The following is a 24834-nucleotide window of genomic DNA, read 5'->3' on the forward strand; positions in this document are numbered from 1 at the left end:
GCTGTTTTTCATCTGTCCTTGGGGCAAGGGGGGTGTTGGGCTTTTTGGACAAGAAATAAACCAAGTTGGGGGTGCCTGGGTGGCTCAGTCGGTTGGGCATCCGACTTCAGCTCAGGTCATGCTCTCACAGCTCGTGAGTTTGAGCCCCACACTGGGCTCTTTGCTGACAGCTCAGCCTGGAACCTGCTTCAGATTCTATGGTCTCTGCCTCTCACTGCCCCTCCCCAACTTGTTCATGTTCTGTCTCTCTCTCTCAAAAATAAACATTAAAAAAAAAAAAAAAAAAAGAGGGGCGTCTGGGTGGCTCAGTCGGTTAAGCATCCGACTTCAGCTCAGGTCATGATCTTACGGTTCGTGAGTTCGAGCCCCGTGTCGGGCTCTGTGCTGACAGCTCGGAGCCTGGAGCCTGCTTTGGATTCTGTGTCTCCCTCTCTCTTTGCCCCTCCCCTGCTCACACTCTGTCTCTCTCCCTCTCAAAAATAAATAAACATTTAAAAAAATTTTTTTAAATAAATAAATAAATAAATAGAAATAAACCAAGTCTTCCTAGAAATGCTATAATTTAGAAACCATGAGGGCCTCCGCCCCCAACCGGACACCAGAGTGAAAATCTGTTCTGGCAAACTTGGTCCAGAGGGGAGGACCCCTGGGTATGGAGCTGTGTTAACATACCTGATAAATCAAGCATAGAATTAGTTCTGTTATCTTTTTCTTCATATTTCTAAGATATTTGGTGTTCAACCTTTGGGGACTGGTGCTTAGTCTCTTGCTCCATCCACTTCCACAGCCTGAACCTGTTCTTTCTTCCCCACCTGCTGTCAGCATGGAATTGGCTGGTATTGTGACATAGTCTCTGATTTCCGTGAGGTATAGCTCACCTCCAAGCTGCTAGCTTGCTTCCCCATTTGACCTTTCCCAAGGAAACTAAGAAGCCATGTCTTGTTGAAAGTGGAAACTAAGAGTGGAAGGCTCAAGCTGAGAGTCAGAGAACCTGTCCCTTAAGACCAGCTTTCATGTGGGAGGAATATTGAATATTATTTACTGAGATAAGTGAAGGTAATTTCCTGACATTCTGGGGAAGGTAGGTGAAGAATTAAGTTCCAAATAAACGGGATCAGTGTCAGAAGAACTGTTATTAGGACTATTTGGTTGTGGGGCTCCTGGGTGGCTCAGTCGGTTAAGTGTCCGACTTCAGCTCAGGTCATGGTCTCCCAGTTTGTGAGTTTGAGCCCCAATTCGGGCTGTCACGGAGCCTGCTTCAGTTCCTCTGCCCCTCCCCTGCACGCATGTGTGCTCACGCACTCTCTCAAAAATAAAAATAAATATTTAAATTTAAAAAAAGAATATTTGGTTGTTTTCCCCCCTCATCTTCTACTTTCAGAACTTGACTGTGTCTCTCCCCATGTTCAGAGTTCTGGTTTTCAGGCCTTTGGGATAGATGGCTGGCTGTCTTTTCTGGGTAAAGATGCTGTCCATTTCCTACTCTCAGATCTGTTTGTTCCCTATCGTCCCCCAAATCTTTGGATTTTATCTAGTAGGCCATGGTAGAGAAGACCACTGGCAAATATAAATTTAGGGGGTTTTAATACCAAACCGAGGAGGCCTTGGAGTTCCCTAGACCTTGGTCTAAGCTGTGTGCAGCACAGTGCCAGTCTTGCCTTCCCTAGTTATGCACTTTGTATCCTTGCTTGCTTTCTGCTTGAGGTGGAAGCTTAAGGCCACACCCCTTCTCCCTTACACTTTTTTTTTATTTTGAGAGACAGACAGACAGACAGACAGACTCTTAAGTGGACTCCACACAGCCTCCGCCCTTGGGATTATGACCTGAGCTGAAATCAAGTCAACTCACTCAAACTGACTGAGCCACCCAGGCACCCCTCCCTTAACACTTCTCCTTTCTAGAACTCTGCCTTCTTTTCTGTGCTTCTTTGCTCTTCCCTCCCCTACCCGCTCCTTGCTCAAGTTCTAGGATTTCAGCTGATGATCATGGTAGAACAAGGTCTATGTGGTTGGCTTTCCTAACAGGAAATGCTTAACTTGGGGAAAGTAGGGAGTTCCTAACTTCTTTGCTTTCTCAAACTTTACAGCACTTGTTTCCTGCTGGGATTAGAACAGCCCTATTCCATAAATATGCACTGTTCTTGACTGCTCTAACTCAGGCCCAGCTCTGACCCAGTTTCATTTTTTTTTTTCAGATTTGAGTCCGTTAGCTAGTGACCCTTAAAACCCTGTACTTTTTTGGCCAAGAGGTGATTTCTGACTAGATAAGATATTCTCTCCTGGCCCAAGTGAGAAAGAAGCCTTTTCAGGGGAGGGGTTTGTGTCCAAAGGCTGGTCAGGTAGGTAACATGGTATTATACAGGCCTGGTGGGGACTGTGACACATTGGAAAACAAGTTAGCTCGTTACCCTATGGGAGTTCTAGGATCTGTTTTTTTCACAAGTTGGGAAACTGGAGTTTTGTGGGTTGTTTTTTTTTTTTTTTTTTAAGTTTATTTGTTTATTTTGAAAGAGAGAGTGTGTGCATGGGAGGGGCAGAGAGAGAGAGAGAGTGGGAGAGAGAATCCCAAGCAGACTCCTCACTGTTAGCACAGAGCCTGACATGGGGCTCGATCTCAGGACCGTGAGATCATGACCTGAGCCAAAATCAAAAGTTGGACGCTTAACTGACTGAACCACCCAGGTGCCCCGGGTTTTTAATATAAAATCTTGGGATTATTAGAAGAGTCTATATGGGAGTGTCAGGCAGTGGGTTAAAAGGTTCTCTGACACCTGTGGGTCTGTCCCTGCAGCTTCTTGTGGACTACCCATGTAGTTTTGGCTCCCTTGGAGCTGGTATTTAGAATTTTTCTGGGGGTGGGGGCCAGCTGTGGGGAATGCCATCTACCCATTGCCGGCTCTCCTTGTGTTTGGTGTTTGTTTTATTGGTTTGGGGAGGGGGAAGTGCAGGGGAGATGTTGAGCAGAAGCACTCAATGTGATTAAACCTCTAGCTGAGCAGATCTGTGGGAGCAGAATATCGACCCCTGGAAAATCAATGGCTGCTGCAGTGGCCCAGGCTGCTGTTTGCAGGGGCTCCCGCCGCAGGAGTGCAGGCAGCCCCACAATCTCTCTTCCCCCCCTTTTCACCTCAGAAACGCCCTCGGCCCCCACCCAAAGGGTCAGAACTACCTCAAGAGATTTTGCTGAGGTGGATTAGAACAGCAGGTTCTTGTATTTTTGTAATTAGATTGAAATTTCTCCAGTGACACAGAGCCCCACCTCCCGGCAGCCTCCTTTCCAGGCGTTCCTTCTCTGCACTGCAGTTCTATCAAGAGCTCTTACCCAAGTGGCCTATTCGGGGTTGTACTTGGCAGTTTTAGACAGGAGAGTTCATTTCCCTGATGCCGGCACCCAAGAGTCTCTCCCTCCATGTAGAGGTCTAGAGCTCGGTTGGGTATGGGATTACTGTGGGAGTGAAGGTTAAACGAAAGAGAGAAGACAGAGAGACTGGGTCTAAAGAGGATGCTTTTGAGTAGATTGGTTCATTGAGTAACATTTATGAAGCATGTTGTCTTTTGTGTGCCTGACATTTTTCTGGTTACTAATAACATAAGAGGGTATAGCCTGGTCCTGCTCTGGTCCCACAGGCAGATTCAACACAGTGCTATCAGTCTTGCCGCACTGGGTCAAGGGGAACCCTTGGAGGGACTCTGAGCATCGCCCGCGGGGTGAGAGTGAAGGGCCAGAGAAGTTGTGCTGGGACTGTGTAGGCTTTGTCCCCACGAAGCTATTCTTATCTTTGAAGTCTCCAAGCCAAAAAATAAATGATTTTAGTCCATAGTTGCTGCACCTATAGCTTCAAGTAATTGGTTTTCCCACCCAGTTCTCTGGTGGCTGGGAAATGGGCCACCCAGCTGTGTGAGAGGAGAGCTCTGGTGCCCCCCTGTTGGAGAACAGCTGTGGTCAGGGTGTTGAAGCTTGCTTGCCTGCAGGTCTGGGTGAGGGTTTGAAATCGCCTGAGATGAGGCCATCTAGAGGCCAGGCATGTTTTGACTTCTCTCTCTGGGCCACACCCCTGTGCTTGATAACATTATTAGAGCACATGCAGTATGAATACCTGCGGAGACCAGATACCTTCATGGGACTCAACTTCCTGCTGGTCTCCTTGGAGTCTCAGTCACACTGTCCTTCCTCCTACCCCCTGTACATTAAGTACCCCTCTAAGGGCCCAGAGGTGAGAAGTACCATACCCTTTAGTGTAGCAATAGTAAGTTTAAATTAAGAGAGTTCTAGATGAAAGGGCCGATTTGAAATAAGCCATGAAAGAAGGTCTAGAAAGGAAGGTCTCTTCTAGGAAGAGCGGCTAGGAACGAGGGGAGTGTGAGGCATTGCAGACTAGTAGAGCTAGCTTAGCTAGTTTCAGTCTTCCCTTCTACAGAGGAGCCAGGCAAGGCCTAGTGAGGTTAATTTGTTAGAAACATGGAGGTAGGCACTCAGCATGTCCAGAGACGGGTTGTCGCCAGGCTTTTTGTGGAGCGTGGAGCATCGCCTCTCATGGTGGCAAGCTTCCCCTTTACAGTAGAAAGAGTGCATGCTCTGGAATCAGAGGGCTGTGGGTTTGAACTCCACTGCTTCTGTTTAATAGCTCTCTGTCCTTGGGTAAGTCATTTCACTTCTGAGCTCCTGCTTTGGTAAAATGGGGAGGATGCCAGCATCAGAAGACGGTTGCGAGAGTTAAATGTGAGTCAGCCATGTACCTGAGGGTTAGACACACGAGAGTCCCATATTTATATCAGTTGTGCTTCCCTTCCCACAAGGAGACTTGCTTTATTCCTCTTTCCAGCATCCTTTGAATTTGGAGATTTGGTCTCCTTGAGCTTTATTTATGACTTCTGAAGTGTATATATAGGGGGTTTCCCTGTGGAGGTGGGCTCCTGAAAAGCATTCTGGAGACCAGAAGAGTTCTGACTCTCCTTTACTGTGCATTCCCCACCTGGCAGCCCGAAGGTACCAGGAAGAAATGTCCCCTTATCTCCAGAACAATAGCCTATTGTGAGGGAGTTCAGTGGGGGGTTTTGGGAAACTTGGGGTAGGGGTTAGGTAGGAAATCAAGTTCTCTTAGCCTTTCCCAGAGCAGTTTCTGCCATCCCAAACAGTGGGTGTAGTTCAAGCAGGAGATGGTGTTTGGTCCTAAGCTAAAACGATGGTGCCAGCCTCTCTGCCTTTCCTTTCACCTTGTTAATCCCTGCTTAGCCCCTGACTTGAAAGTACCACCAGTATGAGGCACCTGGGTGGCTCAGTTGTCAGTTAAGTATCCGACTTCGGCTCAGGTCATGATCTTGTGGTTTGTGAGTTCGAGCCCCGTGTCAGGCTCTGTGCTGACAGTTCGGAGCCTGGAGCCTGCTTCAGGTTCTGTGTCTCCCTCCCTCCCTCCCTCCCTCCCTCCCTCTCTCTCTCTCTCTCTCTCTCTCTCTGCCCCTCCTCCGCTCTCTCGCTCACTCGCTCAAAAATAAACATTAAAAAAAAAAAAAAAAAAAAGTACCACCAGGATTAAGAGGCAGCTTGTTCTGTGTATTGATTCGTTCTTGGCATTTCAGCCACCACCAGCTAGCCTGCTCTCTGGGCAGGGATGGCAGCTCGTCTGTTGGACTGTTGACCACTCATTGGAACAAGGGCAGAGTTTTGTAACTCTGGAATCCCTACCAGCCTGGGGTGGGTCAGATCACCCTTTCTTCCATTTAGCAAATACTGAGGAAAAGAGAACCTACAACTGAAGCTTTATTGTACTGAATATCTTCTAGAAGCGTTTGAGGTAGCTTCTTTTCCCCTGACACTTGACAATTAAGTTGCTTAAGGAAGTCTTTATGAAAAACCAGGTCTCCCCCAAAACTCACTTGCCTTAAGTAGTTCCTATATAATTAAGTTTGCCATACTCCATTTTCCTTGAAGTTTGTCCAGGCTGTTGCCTCCTTCCCTGCTGTCTGCCTTTCTTCAAGAGTCAGGTCTTCCAGCCTTTTCTGTGTTCTTCAGGATTTCCTCCCATTCTCCAGCATGGGAGCAGCCTCCCGCCGTGGCCGTGGATCTGTTAGGTATGCTGCCAGAAAAACACTTGACAAATGCCAGTGCAGATTTGGTCATTTCAGGCTGTGCATTTTCATTCAAGGAAAAGTCATTTAAGTGAATGTGGCTGAATTTCAAGGTTCCCCCCACCCCCACCCCAACATACACACCCTATAAGTATGTGTATAGGATTTACCTGGTTCTCTTGGTGGGTGGTTTCCTCGCCAGTAGTCTGCACAACTTGGCAAAAGCACTCCTCAACTGAAAGAAGACGAGAACTCCATCTGGGGGTTAACAAAAGCTCCATTTCTCAAGGATTCAGCCAAATTTGAGAGAAAACCCTGAATCTGAGCATTTCCACGAGCCTGTACTTCAGACTTGCCTGTTGATGTTATTTAATCTGCGCAGCAAAACGAACTGATGTCATCCTCAGGCTCTGTCAGGAGATTGTTTGAATCCCCCCCTCCCCCTAACCCTGATCTGGTATCTTCCTGCTTTGAAAATGTACTTCATCAGACAGCCAATTCATGTTAGAGCTTGCAGCCCTTCCTGTGAGAGCACTGGCTGGCCTCCCCCCACACACCCCCCAGTGAGGTATGGACTGTGTGATTTCAGGCATGGTTTTGTTGTGGTGTGAAGAGAAGGTGTTAGCTGCCGAGTTCTGTTTGTCAGCAGAGCCTGACAAACCCATGCTGGCACTTGCTGGGGCTGGGCAACCAATCACAGCTGGAACGGTTATCGTCATGGAGTCCCTATGGGCTTCCTCTATCAGGTCACATCCCAAAATAACATTGGGCAGTATTTCAAGTGAAGAAACGAAGGCTTTCGGGGCTGTAGCCAGCCTGGAGTGTGAGATTCTGTGTGAAATACTTGGACCTGCTCCAGCGCTTTTGATCTGCATGGTAGATGAGCAATAAAATGCATGAAACACGTTGGAAACACGTGAGGAAATTCTCCCTGGCCCTGCTGCTTCCTTGGAACTGGCAGGGCACTGAGTGGGCTGATCCTTACCTCCCATCTCTCAGCAGGATTATGCTTGGAAGATAGCTAACCCAGGGAAAGAGATCTTTCCACTTAAGGGGCATTGCTACAATTCTTTCAGTAGACCTCCTGGAAGGTACCTGTTAGGTGGGCCCTTTTGGAAGGACTGAGACCCTGAGTTTTGAAATGCTAAAAGTGGCCCCCACCAGGGTGAATAGGGGCTTAGGCTGATTGAACTTTGTCTGTGTGATAGGTGTGTTGTAGAAAGTCGAACTTGTTCGGCACATTGAGGTCTGACTCAACAACCAGACATCCGGCTTTTTGTGGAACAAAAGACCTGAAAAACTGGCTTTTTGTAGGGTAGAAAGCAGAGGTGTGTCCCGTGCAATAAAAGGACATGGAGTTCAGAGCACTATCTGTCCGTGTGGATAGAGGGGAGAGACTTCTCCCCTTCGGAGTCTTCCTCCCCTACCAGTCCCTCCTAATTCCCAATAAACACACTTGTTGTGATTAGCCATTGGGACTGATAGATACATCTTACATCTTTACACTGCTTATGTGTTGTCATATCTCTCATTCCAGGGTGTTACTGCCGGTAACTGCATATTCCATATGGCCCCAACCATATGGTGCCAGTGGACTTTCATGCATAGGCCCCAGGGGTACCACAAACTCCGATTTGTCCAGTCCTCCTTTGTATAACTGAGAGAACGAAGCCCAGCTTGTTGCCAGCTTTTGTCCAAGGCCATAACTGATCAAGTGCCAAGCACTAGATCTTGGTCTCCTAACACAAAAGTGTGGTGCTTTCCCCTTAGTCCATACAGTATCACAGTGTAATGGAGAGAGACAGAACATAGGCTTTGGAGTTCAGCAGACCTGGGATCACAATCTCGTTTCTGCCACTTACTTGCTGGATGACTTGGACATGTAACCCAGTCCCTCTGAGCATCAGCGTGCTCATCCTCACATGTGAACGGGAGTGCTTCCAAGAGTGGTAGGAAATGAAGGAATTCCACAAAGTGCCTGGCACATCATACATGCTCAAATGGGAAATGATCTGTCTCTTCCTATGCTAACGTTTGGGTTCTTAAAAAAAAAAAAAATTTTGTTTCCCCCAATCAACTACCCCCATGCTGACCAGTTGCCATCTGCTGAAAATGACAGTTTGAGAGATTGGCCCCAAACCAACCAAATCAGAGAGATAAGATTAATGCTGCTTCCTTCCCTACTATTATTCTGTGCCCAGGCATCCCAGCCCACGTGGGGCTGCTGTTGACAGTGGTTTATTTCGCACTTTTTCTCCAAGGAGCTCAGGGTACTTTACCAAAACTGACAGCCCTCCTCAGTGTCTCTGAAGGAAGCCACCACACTGCCACTGCAGATACCTCCAGGGTCCTGAGAGCCCTGTCGCAGGGGCTGCTGCTGTTTTCTTCCAACTCCTGGGACCTCTCAGCAGGGCTAGAACATTCACTTGTGGATCTGTGGAGAGCCTGGTTTTTTAACAGAAGTTGTGGCTGAAGGAGCATCCGTAGGCCCTGCCCGACCTATATAACAGTGGTTGGTGGGTTGTTGTTGGGTTTTTTTTCTCCCACCACCCCCCCCACCCCCCGCGAGTTCCTCGGAAGATTTCAAGGATATACACCTAGTTGAGCAGGGTTTCTCTGCTGAGGGCAGCAGAAAGAGAGCAAAAGGGGACTTTGGCTTTACCTGTACTGTTGGAACTGTTTTTATCATGAGAATATTTATGCTTTACTTACTCAGTTAAAAAGAAAAATGTTCAAAACACTTAATTTTTTAAAGATTTTTTAAAAAGTTTATTTATTATTGAGAGAGAACGAGAGAGAGCACAAGCTGGGGAGGGGCAGAGAGAGGGGGGAGACCCCGAATCCGAAGCAGGCTTCAGGTTCTGGGCTTGTCAGCGCAGAGCCCGACACGGGGCTCAAACTCCCCAACCGTGAGATCATGATCTGATTAGAAGTCAGACACTTAAGGGGCGCCTGGGTGGCTCAGTCGGTTAAGCGTCCGATTTCGGCTCAGGTCATGATCTCGCGGTCCGTGGGTTCGAGCCCCGCGTCGGGCTCTGTGCTGACAGCTCAGAGCCTGGAGCCTGTTTCACATTCTGTGTCTCCCTTTTTCTCTGACCCTCCCCTGTTCATGCTCTCTCTCTGTCTCAAAAATAAATAAATGTTAAAAAAAAAAAAAAAAAGTCAGACACTTAACTGACTGAGCCACCCAGGCACCCCAAAACAGTTAATTTTTCAAAGCCATTTGAAAAGAGCCAAGTTCTTATGGATGGACCTTTGATTCGTATTCTGTTTCAAAATACACTGATTTCTTTTTTCTGCAAGCAAGTAATTCTTATTACCAGAAGCTGGCAGATTGATAAGGAATGGATACTGAGGGAAGGAATGCTGAGGGAACCTACTGGCCCCTGTAAAAGAGAGCATTGAGCTGTGGTTTCTGATACAGACCAGAGCCTAGCAGGTGGCTTTCAAGGCCTACACAGTTGGCTCCTCTTGTCTTCTTGCTGCCTCTTTTGAGTTTATTCTCTTTGGCTTAGAAGCCAGCTGTCCCTGGTATAGCTTAGCCCTCAACATGGGGGTGGAATCCTCCTTTCTTGGAATGAACCCAGGGCTTTTTATAGCTACAGGTACTTTATTCCTTTGGAAGGGAAGACACTCTGGTGTTACCTAGAGGAGGGCCTTCTTGAGTTCTCGTCCATGATGGGACTAATTCTAATTGTATATTTAAAGTATGCTATGGTGTTCTAGGTCTGCTGCTTAGAGGAAAGCTAAAATTTTCTGACTTTCTGAGCTAACACTGGAGAGCTAGACACATCCACAAATGCATACCTACATGCCTGCCTTGCGTTGAGGGCAGGCTTTGTTCACACAGTACTCAGCAGAAATGTTCCCAGCTTAGTGAAGTAACCCATGGTTTGCAGGAGGTCCAACCAACCTGGATACTTGGGAGAGAGCCCAAGAGGTACCTTCTGTCCTTCAATGTTATCATCAGACTCCAGAGTCAGAGTCATCTCGAAATAATCTTTCCAGGATGAGCTTGTTGTGGGAGCAGCAATAGACTTAGATCAGGTCATTTTGGATCTCCTTTCTCTTCAGATGTGTCTCTTTAAGAGAACTTCTTTCTTAACCATTTGAGTATTAAGAGTTTTCCCAGACCTGAGCCCATACCCAAAGCTCTCATCCTTTCTTCAGGATACAGTTAGTTCCCAGCTTGAAGTTAATGTGTGGTGTTGAACCAGTGGTATTGCTAGAGAATGAAGCTGGGGCCGGCGGTGCATTTGCTGTGGCGAATATTTTTCATATTGAGCTCTTGGTTGCCAATCTTGGAGTTTACTGACCTAGAGTGAACTCTTTACTGATTAATTCAAGGCAAGCAAGGCCCCCCAGTAAACATCAAATTCTCACTAAACAACAACAACAAAGCTAGGACAAAAACTGAATTTGTTCACTTGGTAAACATTTGTACATTTGTTCATCCCTGTTGTGGGCCACTTGTTAGGAATATAGTCCCAGACCTTCTTGGCAGAAAGGGAATTGTCTTTCCTATACAATACATCTTTTTCCCACCTCCTACACTTTAAGTTTATTGTATGGTAACTTGGAACAAGTGTGTCCTTGGTAAATGTACTTTATAATAACCTGATGGAGAGGGGAACTGTAGCCAACTCCTGGTGCCATCCTGGCAGTGTTTTATAAAGTTTCCCCATTGGAAAAGAACTAAAGGCTCACTGAAAGAGCAGCTTTCCTATGACTGTAGATGTTGGGGACAGGAAAGAAGACGAAAGTACTAGATGATCTGCTTCTGGTAGATAGACCATGGGTCAGCAAACTCCAGCTTATGGGCTAGTTACTTTTTTTTTATAGATATAAATAAAGTTTTATTAGAACACAGCTAGGGAAGATTAAAAAAAAAAAAAGAACGCAGTCACACTCATTTGTTTATGTATTATCTGATTATGCTTTTGCGTTATGATGGCAGAGTTGAGTAGTTGTGACAAATGCTAATGGCCCACAGAGTCTAAAATATTTTCTATCTGGCTCTGAATAGACTTTGCTATCTGTAAGCTTTAGTATCAGGACTATATAACGTGTGCAGTGTATTTGCTCTTGGTTGGTTAAGGAAGATGTTAACCGTATAGTAAGACTGTTGAAAGAAGAGTCTTTCTGCCTAATATTGCTGATATATGTCCTTGTGTGTATGTTTCAGGATCTGTCTGGTTCAATAGACGATCTCCCCATGGGGACAGAAGGAGCTCTGAGCCCTGGAGTGAGCACATCAGGGATTTCCAGCAGCCAAGGAGAGCAGAGTAATCCAGCTCAGTCTCCTTTCTCTCCTCATACTTCCCCTCACCTGCCTGGCATCCGAGGCCCCTCCCCGTCCCCTGTTGGCTCTCCCGCCAGTGTTGCCCAGTCTCGCTCAGGACCACTCTCGCCTGCTGCAGTGCCAGGTACCCTCAAATGCTGGACTTTGGGGAGAGGGAAAGGGGACTAGTCCCCAATGATATCAGGGAGCCCCAGCCTCCCACTGCCACAGAGAGCATGTCTGCAAAGTTTCCCTTCAGCATTTGAAGAAGAGAGATGGGAGCCCCTTGGTTGGGTCCCTCTGTGTATGTGGTATTGGGAGGTGGTATTGGTATTGGCCTTCCCAGGAGCCATTTCTCTCTGAAATGACCTTTGAGCTAGAATTTCCAGGCTTAGCCACTATTGGCTTCTTTCTTTGTTTGGAGCAGGCAACCAGATGCCACCTCGGCCACCCAGTGGCCAGTCGGACAGCATCATGCATCCTTCCATGAATCAATCGAGCATTGCTCAAGATCGAGGTGAGACCCTGGGCTTTCAAGGAGGTGCAGAGGTCTAAGGGAGCCATTTGATTATCCTGTGCAATAGCTTTGGGAGAGCTGTATGACCAGGAAGCTTAGGACAATCCCAGCAGCAAATTGTGAAGTTAGAGTGGGTTTAACCATGTTGGTGGCTCCAGTGGTTCCACTGTGCATGTACCGCTCCTCCCACCCTGCCAGTCTTTGTTTCTCAGTGTTTGTGTTCTGATGGATTCCTCCCTACATTGTACCTAAATTGGTCAGCAAATACTGAAGACTCGGCATCAAATCTTTACCCTTCAAATCATGTACCGTTTTGTTGTCATTGCTATTTGTCTTTTCAACCCCCATTTAATAGAAACAGTTGGCATGCCCTGGTTAATGGCCATGTCACTTCGGAGGGTCCCTAAAAGGGCACCTAATTATATAGCAAATAACATAAGAGACTTCATGCAAGTATTTGCTAAAGAAAATGTAGATGGTGAAGTCCTGTGATAAGGGAGCGCATTTATTCTCATTGTATTGAGGTAATAACTTATATGGACACTACCCACAAATAGGTTACATGCAGAGGAACCCCCAGATGCCCCAGTACAGTTCCCCCCAGCCCGGCTCGGCCTTATCTCCGCGTCAGCCTTCGGGTGGACAGATGCACACAGGCATGGGCTCCTACCAGCAGAACTCCATGGGGAGCTATGGTCCCCAGGGGAGTCAGTACGGCCCACAGGGTGAGTATATTGCCCAGTTGGGAGTACATACAGGTGGGAGGGAGGAGAAAACAGTTCCTTGTCTGATATGCTGCTATCTGGGTTGCAAGAGTAGGATTGCCCTTTGCTTTAAATCCACCAAAGCCAGGCCCTAAAATAGTCTATGTTTACATAGCCAGGCCCTAAAATAGTGGCAAGTCTCTGAGCCTTCTTTTCATCTGTAAAATGGGAAGAAGGTGTTTAACCCAAGACTGGGCACAGACACTTAATGGTAATTAAAATAAATTAGTCCTTACAGAATATATCTTTGCTCAAAATGAGCCCTGGACAGATGTAAAACTGAATGTCTTACACAGAGCATGGGAGAGAATGCAGGTTTTGCACGTAGAAAGGAAAGAATTCCGGGAGTTGAAGGGCTTGGATAGCAACAAAGCTAGCCTCGCCAGCCAGCCAGCCTTGCTTTGTGCTGTGTACTGTCTTTAAGATGAGAGGACAGCTGAGGCCTGCCTTTGTATGCTCCTGGCCTCCCCCCACCTTTTTTTTTTTTTTTTTTTTTAATGGGGTGAAGGCTGCCATGAAGTAGGTCTTACCAGACCAAATATTGAGCGATTCCTATCATTTATTATCTTTGGAGTTTTAGAGCTGAGCAAGATTTGGGAGTTGCTAGTGAGTCACTAACCAAATCTCTGTGTCTTCTCTTCTTCTTTCCCTCCCAGGAGGCTACCCCAGGCAGCCAAACTATAATGCCTTGCCCAATGCTAACTACCCCAGTGCAGGCATGGCTGGAAGCATGAACCCTATGGGTGCTGGAGGTCAGATGCATGGGCAGCCTGGCATCCCACCTTATGGCACACTCCCTCCAGGGAGAATGAGTCATGCCTCCATGGGCAACCGGCCTTATGGCCCTAACATGGCCAATATGCCACCTCAGGTTGGGTCAGGGATGTGTCCCCCACCAGGGGGCATGAACCGGAAAACTCAAGAAACTGCTGTCGCCATGCATGTTGCTGCCAACTCTATCCAAAACAGGTAAGGTCTGGGAAGTAAAGAGAGTGTCAGCACAAGGAAATAAATTGTAAAGTGATTCAGGTTCTTGAGACACTTCTGGTTCTAAACCATGTCATCTTGGTAAATATGTATTTTATTGAGAGCTCTTTTGAAAACTGAGTTTCCTTACAGTGAAATACACAACAAAAGTGCTGGTTCTTTGTGTGTGTGTGTGTGTGTGTGTGTGTGTGCACGCGCGCGCACGTGTTAAGTTTATTTACTTTGACAGAAAGAGAGAGAACCAAGAGAACCAGTGGGGAGGGGCAGAGAGAGCTGGGTGGGGGGGTGGACGCAGGATCCAAAGTGCTGATTCTTAAGCGTCTTCAGTTGGTATCAAGTTTCACATGACCTGATGTTGTATGTAAACATAGATTATTTTGATGAGTAAAATAAGTCTTCAGAGTTTCTTTATTTCTTGTGTCAATCTAGTTTTTTGGTTTCCAAAAGGATTTTTAATATACACATGACTTGGATCTGTAGTGTGAGAAATAGAGGATGGCAGGGTTGTGGTTTGCCATTTTTCTACTGTTCTGTATGGTTCTTTGTGTTTGAGTCTGGTACTAAAGTGCAGAGAGCTCATGTGATTTGGTTTAATGACTTGAAGATTCATCCATTCTTCCTTGGCCACTCAATTTGGTGGCTGTTGACTTCAGTGAATATGATTCTACTAGTTTTTGAAGGCTCTGTCCATGCACTCCATTGTTGGTGGCTACAGTTCTTAAAGTGTCTGATGGAAATCTTGATGAACTAAGGTAGAATAGGGTGATTAATGGTAAAGAGGTGAATTTGATAGTACTTTGAAGAATGATGGAACCATAGGGTTTGCAGTAGGTCCATCCAGGTGCAATGCTGTGAGGGGTCCAGTTTGGTTGGGATTTGACGTAACAAAGAATGGTAAAGTTGAGCATTTAATTTAGGCCTTTTGCCATACAGAAGGTCCTTGTATGGAAACACATTTTGACACTGGAGGTGCCTTAGAGGGAGGCAGTACTTAAAGAGAGACACTGTAGGACTTCCTTCTTCAAGTACTGGATCGTTTAAAATTGAGCTTTACTGTGTCCTGTTTGGAGCCTGAACCCTCTTAGAACTTCTTGTGGGAGGTAGAAGATGGGAATATCTAGGTCAGGTGGTACATGGTTTTGGTTTGGGAAACCCATAAACTTTTTCCTTGTATAAGCCTCGCTATGTAATCTTGGTTCACAAACTCTATTCAGCTCAGGTCCAAGTGTGAAGCTCAGTGTCTTCTCTCTCTCTCTCTCACACTTTCCATCTTCTTCCTCAGGCCACCAGGCTACCCCAATATGAATCAGGGAGGCATGATGGGAACAGGACCTCCCTATGGGCAAGGGATTAATAGTATGGCTGGCATGATCAACCCTCAGGGACCCCCATATCCCATGGGTGGAACCATGGCCAACAATTCAGCAGGTAAGTACAAGTCCTTGCTCACTCCAGGAATTTCGTCTAGAATGATCTTCCTGTCACACACTTGTTGGACTTGAGATTTTTTTCCCCTCTTTTACAGGGATGGCAGCCAGCCCAGAGATGATGGGCCTTGGGGACGTCAAGTTAACTCCAGCCACCAAAATGAACAACAAGGCAGATGGGACACCCAAGACAGAATCCAAATCCAAGGTAATGATTTATATCTTGACTCCTCTCAGCTCTCTGTCCCATGCTTTCCAGTGATAGGAAGGAAAAAGAAAAGAGGGTGACTAGATTCTCTAGTCTTTTATGACATGGATTAGATCATCTCAGAAAAGGCTGCTCTTACCTCTTCTAATCATGAAGGTTCCCAGGCTAATAGCTCATGGAATTAGATTTCAGTTAGCCTAAGGGGTCCTGATGTAAATAACACAGTGTTCTCACAGCTGTCTGTTATAGAGGAAGTGCCAGGCCAGCAGTGTAGAATTCTCTGTAATGCCCTCTGTGAAACTGTGCACCCTGTCCTCATGCATTGATAGGTGGTGTGTGCCATAGGCAAGTAGTTCCTCTTCTCTTCCTGGACCTTACTCAGAGCAGTAGGAATGGTTGGTGCCCTGGGTTCTCTAAAGAAGGAGATGAGGCAGGTGGGGTTTGGGCCCTTGCTTGGCCTCCCTGTAGGATGGTCCTGAGTGTGCTATCTATTGGGTTATGTGGCAATCTGGGGACCTGCTCAGTGTTTGAGTCATTTGAAACATTTCTGCCCTTTGTCATACCCCATTTTCCCCATCTTATAAAGTAGGGGAAAGTAAAAATCTACAGCTGCCACCTCCTGTGGACCTTCACCTCTGGCTCTCAGACCCTTTTAGCCATCTTCCTGTCTTGGACAGGATAATTAACATCCAAAGCCTTTTCAGGCACGTAGGAGACCCTTCCTTTCTTGAGAGGAGGAAGTTTCTTTTTGTTTTAGTCCATCCCATTGTCTCAAGATCATGTTTTGAGTTTCTTGAATTCTCAGAAACAGTGTATAAAAGCATGCCTGGGCTCCTGGGTGATAGCAGGGGAGTAGTAGTGACATTGATGTGAGGTGGATAAGGGTTTGACACTTAGCTCTGCTGCTTAAAAACTATGAGATTTTAGGAATGGCCTCCATGTGCCTGCTTCCTTATCTTTGAAGAGGAGAATAATTTATAATACCTAATATGAAAAGGCATTTAGCATAGCACCCAATGCATTATATATAGTCAGTGTTAGCTTCCTTCCTTTACAGGAAGAATTTCTAGCTCTCATTTGGTCTTTTGACCTTGCAAATGCAAGGTACCCCAGAATAAGAAGCTTTACCACTACCCTAATCAAGGGACTTCTGAGACCCTTAGCATAGGCTTTGAATCTGACCGATTCCTATGAATCTTGACCTGCCCCTTCCAGAAATCCAGTTCTTCTACTACAACCAATGAGAAGATCACCAAGTTGTATGAGCTGGGTGGTGAGCCTGAGAGGAAGATGTGGGTGGACCGTTATCTGGCCTTCACGGAGGAGAAGGCCATGGGCATGACAAATCTGCCTGCTGTGGGTAGGAAACCTCTGGACCTCTATCGCCTCTATGTGTCTGTGAAGGAGATTGGTGGATTGACTCAGGTGAGTGCCTAGCACTTGGCTTCCCCTGTGGTTTCAACAAGCCTCTCTCTAGGTGCTCAGTGGCTTCACCTGGTGCAAAGCATCCCACAGGGACGTCACCGTCTCCTGCTCTCTGAGGCACATACTGATAGACTGGAAGCATGGGGCTTCCATAGGCAGGAGGCTGAGACCTCCCTGGCTAGTATGAAGTATTAGCATTGAGTTTACCATATGTCTAGGGTCTCACTGGGGTGCAAAGATAGGGAAAATGTGGACATTCTGATTCCATGGGAGGCAGTCTGGCATTGCGAGCAAGACCATGGTTTGGAGAGATGGGCCTGGTTTTGAATTCTTCCTTAGCCACTTAACAATATATGTCACCTTAATCAAGGTGTATGACCACTCTGAGTCCTAACTTTTCTTATTTGTAAAGTAGGGATAGTGTGTATCCTGCTAGATTGTCTAAAGCTGGAAATAATATGCAAAGCTTACAGCAAGATTTCTGCCACGTAAATTGGTTTGTGAGATGGTACCCAGGTAGCCATAGTAGTGGCTGACCCTTTCATTCCTGGAAACTTCCCGGTGAAGATGGGATTTCAGGAGCTATTTAGTAGAAATAGTTTATGAAGGACAAAGTAGGTTGGGAAATTGTTTAGTTACTCTGTATGGGATATTTAAGTGAATGGATTCATTTCTGCTGAAAAACTCTGAACTGAACTCCATCCTGAGCCCTGCCTCTGCTCTGAAACCTTATAGTTTTGCTTTACACTCAGCCCATGAGGCACACAGTTGAGGCAATGCTGTGCCTTGCAAACTTTCCTCCTATGTGTGTTACGTAGTCATTAGATCAGGAGCCTGCTGTTGGATCTGAATTTGTGGCTTAGCTCAGGGGGAGGCGTGGCAGCGAGAGATGTATTCCAAACCTTCTAAATCAGAAGAGGAAAACAGCTGTCACCAGCAGAAAAGAAAGTGATTGGAATGAAGCCAGCCAACAGTCAGTTATGAATTCCTTCTCCCTTCAGGCTTTATTCCCCTCCCCCACAAAGGAAAACAAAACAAAACAAGACACGTGCACACTGCCACATAACTGGCGTGGGAAGCAACGCCACAGCAGGCTTCTGAGGTGACCCTGGGCTCATTCCCGCCGTTATCCCTGGCGTTGAGTTTTCCTAGCCAGGCTTCTCCTGCCTGTGGGGATGGGGTCGGGGGTGGGGGGTGGGGGGGGTCGTTGGCTTAGGTTTGGCACGCTTTTGATTGAATGGGCTTCTGGATTCATTAAATGATGTAGGATGAGGTACAGAGGGAATCCTGAAGCCTGCGCCTGTCTTGCAGTTTGTGAGAGAATGCCAGCCTTTTAGGCGCTATGATGTAATTGAACGCTAAAGACGGGGTTCAGAGGAGAACTAGCGCTGTTATAAGCTAGTCTGTAATGCTTCCAAGAAGGCAGAAAATGAGTCCTAAGCTTCTGTGAAGGATTAAGTAGGGTGTTAGGCAGAGGAAGGGGCCATTCCAGTTGACTGGCCTAAGTGGCATGGAAATAGGAGAGAGTCTGGAATATACATGACCGACACCATCTCCAACCTTCAGAATTCATCTCAGACATTACCTGTTCTAGGGAAGTGTTCTGGTCACCTCCCCACCATCTAGGTTGTCCCTCTCTTTGCTTCCTTATCACTCTTCTCTCTGGTATCACGGGTACCAGATCAGTAGATATGACAACATATTGAACTTCCGTTATGGGTTAGGACTGGAAAGCTGGTGTTCCCAGCCTTTGAGGTAGATGAATAAGTGTAAGAATGCATGAAGAAGGAGGCCTGCCTGGCTAGAGCAGAAAGACTGTCTAATTGTAGGGATTGGGGCATGGTCTTGGTCAGCGTGTCCTGAAGCTTAGGAAAGGAGGCAGAAGGGTAGGTTAGCTGCTGGGAAGGCACAGAGAAGTTATAGGGCCTGAAGCATCTCCTGAACAATCAGGATAGTGACTAGTAGGGAAGGGCTTGTAGTTAGTTACATGTCACTGAGAAGGAGGGCAGCAGTGGCACAAGAATGTAAAATGTGCAAAGAGCCCCACACCAAGATAAGAAAAACCCGGAAACCTCCAGTTTGACAAAAGTAAGTCAGGCAGAGTGGTGGCTGACAGTACCACATCTCCGTTTTTGAAAACTGATTTTTTATTGTTGCCTTGAAAGGGGTTTGGATCTGATGGTGATTTGCACAACAGTTTTCAGTAATATACTTGTGTAAAGCATCATACCTTCTAAATTCTGTTCTCTCCCACTAACAGTGATGTGAAATTTGCCCTCATGTGAATAAGCACTGTCTGCTAGTTGCAGTGATCTGTGGATAGAGCCTGCTGAGGGTGGAGGGACGCTAGCCATGGATTTAACATTTGTCATGGACTTACGCACCAAGCGGGGTTAACTTTGGTGGTTGACTGAGAACTGTGATTCCCTAAGAGATGAGAACCTGGAAGCCTGATGGGGTCTGGGGCTTGTGGGCAGGAAGATCAGGTGGAAGACGTACCCCGACTCTTCTGGTTGGTTGTACAGGTCAACAAGAACAAAAAATGGCGGGAACTTGCGACCAACCTCAATGTGGGCACCTCAAGCAGCGCTGCCAGCTCCCTGAAAAAGCAGTACATCCAGTGTCTCTATGCCTTTGAGTGCAAGATCGAACGGGGGGAAGACCCTCCCCCAGACATCTTCGCAGCTGCTGATTCCAAGAAGTCCCAGCCCAAGATCCAGCCTCCCTCTCCTGGTAAGGATCTGGGTGAGCCGCCCCACCAAAGCATTCAGGGTCCAGGCTCATTATCCGGCAGTGCCTGGCACCGGGGACGTGTACTCTGCCCTGTCCTACCACAGGGCTTTAACGAGTTGGCAGACTAAAGAGCGGACGGTGGCGACTCCCTTGAGACGTAGTCTGTAGCAGCCCTTAAGTTTTAATTTTCATTGTGCACCTGGCATCTTGCCAAATGTTTGTAAACTAGTGAGTGGGAGGGACACCAGAGGAGTGGGGAAATCTGACAAATAGCAGTGAGGCAGGGCCATCTGGGAGCTTTGGCCCACTGATGTCAGCGCCTTAGAATGCCGCTCAGACGAGAGCCCTGAATTCCCCAGGGAGCTCAGATGCTAATGAATGGGAAGGAGCGGGTAGGGAGGGATATGAATGGAACTCTCTGATGGGAGGGCCTCTGCCCACCCTCCTTTCTGAGAGGAGGCTGGGTCCTGGGCAAGCATGGGAAGGAGAGGGAAGAGGGCCAGGGCTCCTAGAAGGTGGGTGTAAACACATGTGCCCTGGTATTGACCTCTGAGGGTGTAATGAGTGCCTGAGATGACTCATCAGCTGGGGAGGCCTAAGCAGTGGGATGTCTGCTGTTGGGAATGGTAACTAATGGAAACATTAATTACTGGTGGTTCTGCTCACATCAGCTTAGAGGAGGAACATTGGAACCTAAGTGGTGACACTGTGCTAGATTCTTGTGAGTAGGAGCTCCTAGGTTCCTAAAGCACACTGCAGGTTTAGGGCAAGATGGAGCCTTCCTACCTAGGATTCTAGGGGCTCTGCCTGGGAACTTGGGCTCCAGCATTACAGGGTTTAGTAAGTTAGCCAGAGTCCTTGGGGAAGGAAAGCAAAATAGTCAGGGAAGCTGGCAGAGAGTCCAGGAAATCACTAGCGTGGTGATGGCATTGCCACACTACTCCTGTTCTCCAAATGTGAAATTATAGCAAGGAGCAATAGACCCCTCAAATTCCCTCCTCTGTTACCTGGCCTTATAGATCGATCTCCTGCTGAGAAGGGTGATTTAGGCTTTAAAGAACCCCAGCTTTAGCCTTATAGCAATCCCTTCCAAAAAGATCCTGGGGCATTTGTGTATTTCTGTGAGAGTTAAACACTTGCTGGCTCACCCCACATCTCTGTCCACAGCGGGATCTGGGTCTATGCAGGGGCCACAGACACCTCAGTCAACCAGCAGTTCCATGGCAGAAGGAGGAGACCTGAAGCCACCAACTCCAGCATCCACACCACACAGTCAGATCCCCCCCTTGCCAGGCATGAGGTAAGGCCAGGAGCAGGGGCAGGGGGGTTGAAAGACCTGAGCAGAAGTGCATGAGCTTCTGTGCAGCCCAAGAGTGGTCCCTGCTCTGCCTGCCCGGCCAGTGACTGGCATGTGCCCTGCTTACTGGAGGAATTGCTTTATTTGGGGTTTAATTGGCTTTCCTCACTCTGGAGCAGGAGCAATTCGGTTGGGATCCAGGATGCCTTTCCTGATGGAAGTGACCCCACATTCCAGAAGCGGAATTCCATGACTCCAAACCCTGGGTACCAGCCCAGTATGAATACCTCTGACATGATGGGGCGCATGTCCTACGAGCCAAATAAGGATCCTTATGGCAGCATGAGGAAAGGTGACCAATTACTGTTGGCCTCGTGCCCTTGAGGCCAGGGAAATGGGGGGATGTCTTGAGAGTGGCTCAGGGTTCTTGTCGAGCCATTTTCTGAGATAAGGCATTTCCAGACCTAACCACCACTCTTCGTCCCTATCTCCTTTCTGGTCTCCCTCTCCCTGGCCTTACCTTGTCATACCTTAACAAGTATGTGCTCTTTGCTGGTTGGAGCCTCTTCAGATCTCTTTTGAACTTGCCGGGGAAACCGTAGGAACAAACCCAAGCTCCAAACAGGGCCTGGTCTTTGGGGCAGGCAAGGTGTGGGTTGCTAGGCCTGCTGGCTTACCCGTTTGCTCACTGCCTTCCTTTCTGTACTCAGCTCCAGGGAGTGATCCCTTCATGTCCTCAGGGCAGGGCCCCAATGGCGGAATGGGAGACCCCTACAGCCGAGCTGCCGGCCCTGGGCTGGGAAATGTGGCGATGGGACCTCGACAGCACTATCCCTATGGAGGTCCTTATGACAGAGTGAGGTAAGCATGGCCCCCGCTCCTGTCCCACCCCAGCACCCCACAGCTCTAGTGGACTCAATCCACTTCTTCAATTGTGTTTAGGACGGAGCCTGGAATAGGACCCGAGGGAAACATGGGCACTGGAGCCCCACAGCCGAATCTCATGCCTTCCAACCCAGACTCGGGGATGTATTCTCCTAGCCGCTACCCCCCGCAGCAGCAGCAGCAGCAACAACGGTGAGTGAACCCTGGTCCTAGTGTCGTTGTGGCTCAGGCTTTGCCATTTCCCACCCTGATCCTCTGATTCTCTCCCTCCCGCAGACATGATTCCTATGGCAATCAGTTCTCCACTCAAGGCACCCCTTCCGGCAGCCCCTTCCCCAGCCAGCAGACCACAATGTATCAGCAGCAGCAGCAGGTGAGGAGGGTAGCAGGGTGAACTGACACACAGGTTCCCCTTGAGAGGCAGTTAGAACACGAAGTTGAAAAGTTTAGGCTTGCTTTTGATACTTTGGTGTTCTCCCACCTACATGACCAATTCTGCTGAAGAGCCAAGCCCTCAACCTCGTCCTGTTTAGATTCTAGTCCAGTCTCTCTAGTTCTCCACAAGGGCCAGATACAGGCCTTATTTTGATTTTTAGACTTATGTACATTTTTCTACGCAGAGCAAGGGAGAACCAGAGGGGAATAGGGAATGGTTCTTGATTTCAGAAACAACTTTAAAAGAGCATTTGTAAAGGTGGATCCTTTGTTCGCTTGGAGACCGTGTCCTCTTCTAGAGGAGTGGAAGTAAGCCTGGCGAGTGTCTGGTGTAGCCATCTTGGCAGCTGCGTGTGGATCTTGGGTCCCTGAGTGCAGAATTTAACCTCCCCTCTGCTTGTCCCTGTCTTAGAATTACAAGCGGCCGATGGATGGCACGTACGGCCCTCCTGCCAAGCGGCACGAAGGGGAGATGTACAGTGTGCCGTACAGCACGGGGCAGGGGCAGCCTCAACAGCAGCAGTTGCCCCCAGCCCAGCCCCAGCCTGCCAGCCAGCAGCAAGCTGCCCAGCCTTCCCCTCAGCAAGATGTATACAACCAGTATGGCAACACTTACCCCACCACTGCCGCTGCTGCTACTGAGCGCCGACCAGCAGGCGGCCCCCAGAACCAGTTTCCATTCCAGTTTGGCCGAGACCGTGTCTCTGCACCCCCCGGCTCCAATGCCCAGCAGAACATGCCACCGCAAATGATGGGCGGCCCCATACAGGCATCGGCTGAGGTTACTCAGCAAGGCACCATGTGGCAAGGGCGTAATGACATGACCTACAATTACGCCAACAGGCAGAGCACTGGCTCTGCCCCCCAGGGCCCCGCCTATCATGGTGTGAACCGAACAGATGAAATGCTGCACACGGATCAGAGGGCCAACCATGAAGGCCCGTGGCCTTCCCATGGCACACGTCAGCCCCCGTATGGTCCCTCTGCCCCCGTGCCCCCCATGACAAGGCCCCCTCCATCCAACTACCAGCCCCCGCCAAGCATGCAGAATCACATTCCTCAGGTATCCAGCCCCGCTCCCCTGCCCCGGCCAATGGAGAACCGCACCTCCCCTAGCAAGTCTCCATTCCTGCACTCTGGGATGAAGATGCAAAAGGCAGGTCCCCCAGTGCCTGCCTCGCACATAGCACCTGCCCCTGTGCAGCCACCCATGATTCGGCGGGACATCACCTTCCCACCTGGCTCTGTGGAAGCAACACAGCCTGTGTTGAAGCAGAGGAGGCGGCTCACAATGAAAGACATTGGTAAGGAGACCTCCCTGATCAGGTTGCTTTATCTCTTCTTAAAGTCTTGTCCATTTTTTTGTCTCCATCCCAACATTCTGGATGAGATAAAATCTGGTCCAGTGTTGTCTGAAATAGAGCCAAAGAACTTTGGATAAGGAAGACAGCTGGTATCAGGCTTTACTAAAAGCAAGCGCCATGCAGTGATGTCCTAAGGGAGCCTAGAAGCAGATGTGTGTCCTCTCCTAGATAGGAACTGCCTCCCGCCATGTGTTATCTTCAGAGTAGCCTGACTGATGGGCCAGCCCTGGGGGAGCATCCGGCCAACCTGGGCTTGGTAGATGGACGACATGGAGGTTTATTTCAGGAACCCCGGAGGCATGGCGGGTAATGATGTCCCTCAAGTCTGGGCTGCTGGCAGAGAGCACATGGGCATTAGACACCATTAACATCCTGCTGTATGACGACAACAGCATCATGACCTTCAACCTCAGTCAGGTGAGTACAGGTGCCTCGGAAAGATTGGAAGAATGGGAGGGTCTGAGATCTTCTTGAAGTAGACAGTGCTACATGACACAGGGAATTAAGCCTTCCCCGGCCAACATGGTCTCCCCTCTCACTCACTCTCTGGTATCTTCCATGCCAGTGCTTTGATTCCATGCCAGTACTTTGCCACTGGCCATGGGCCCAGAACACTGGGAACAATAATAATTTGTGTAAGGTATCAGGATTGACTTCAAAGGGAATTGGGGAGAAACTTTTTGGAATCGGTAAGAAATGCAGATTCTGTTGGTGTGAGTGAGGACACCACCTTTTCAGACTACAAGAAAAACCTGTGGTCTTTATTAGTGAGCATGACAGTTTCTTTTTTTCCCCTTCTTACTTCATCCACCATGAGTACGGGAGGTCTTTATCAATCCCATTTTCCTAAGGTATAGAAAGGGAAGTGCAAAGAAGTAGGCTTGGCGGGGGGCGAGGGGTGATGGTGGTATTTTAATTACATTCTTGCAGAGAGATGGTTCTCCGGATCCTCTCTCCACAGGATGTGTGCACCTTGAGTTTTCCCACTAGCTGGGAAGAGTTTCTGCTGCACCATCCCAGTCTTTTTGATCATCCTTAGCACTTACCAACCCATCTATCAAGGAGCTGACTAGGGAGCATTGTTATTAATAGTTAACCATTTATTGTGCCGTCACCTTGTGCCAGATCCTTCATATTTTCTTTCATGTCAGCCTCACAACAGTCTTCTGAGGCACATGTGGCCTCTTAGAGATGAGTAAGTCGGTTGAGAGTCTTATCTTTGCCCAAGTTCACACAGCTATCATCAGGGTCTTTCTGATTCCAAAGCCTGACTTGATGTCCATTTTATAAGATTGCCTCCACATGAGAAAGAAAAGGAACAGATACTGATTTCCATATGCCAGGCATTTGATATATTCCATTTAGTCCTCAGAACCACCGTGTAAAGTTTAGGAATTTCCGTCGTGTTCAGTGGAAAGATAGAAGGAGTACAGCTTAGAGAGTTT

At 48.0% G+C, this 24834-nt stretch overlaps 1 protein-coding gene across 3 annotated transcripts in view; it reads left to right on the top strand.

Annotated features, from left to right (window-relative positions):
• The window catches only part of ARID1A (AT-rich interaction domain 1A), a 69000-nt gene that overhangs the window by 40863 nt on the left and 3303 nt on the right, over positions 1-24834 (top strand). For 2 of the 3 annotated variants that reach the window (XM_045476202.1, XM_045476204.1), the window contains exons 5-19: positions 11252-11492; positions 11775-11864; positions 12422-12589; positions 13285-13597; positions 14898-15043; positions 15141-15250; positions 16466-16675; positions 19201-19408; positions 20576-20708; positions 20882-21057; positions 21416-21566; positions 21648-21782; positions 21867-21963; positions 22438-23329; positions 23676-23806. In XM_045476202.1, coding sequence (XP_045332158.1) covers positions 11252-11492; positions 11775-11864; positions 12422-12589; positions 13285-13597; positions 14898-15043; positions 15141-15250; positions 16466-16675; positions 19201-19408; positions 20576-20708; positions 20882-21057; positions 21416-21566; positions 21648-21782; positions 21867-21963; positions 22438-23329; positions 23676-23806 — 3201 coding nt within the window. The remainder of the gene's footprint in view (positions 1-11251; positions 11493-11774; positions 11865-12421; positions 12590-13284; positions 13598-14897; positions 15044-15140; positions 15251-16465; positions 16676-19200; positions 19409-20575; positions 20709-20881; positions 21058-21415; positions 21567-21647; positions 21783-21866; positions 21964-22437; positions 23330-23675; positions 23807-24834) is intronic. The other variant, XM_045476203.1, reaches the window with a different exon arrangement.

The sequence above is a fragment of the Leopardus geoffroyi genome, chromosome C1, assembly GCF_018350155.1.
Source record: "Leopardus geoffroyi isolate Oge1 chromosome C1, O.geoffroyi_Oge1_pat1.0, whole genome shotgun sequence".
In the NCBI taxonomy this organism is placed as follows: domain Eukaryota; kingdom Metazoa; phylum Chordata; class Mammalia; order Carnivora; family Felidae; genus Leopardus; species Leopardus geoffroyi.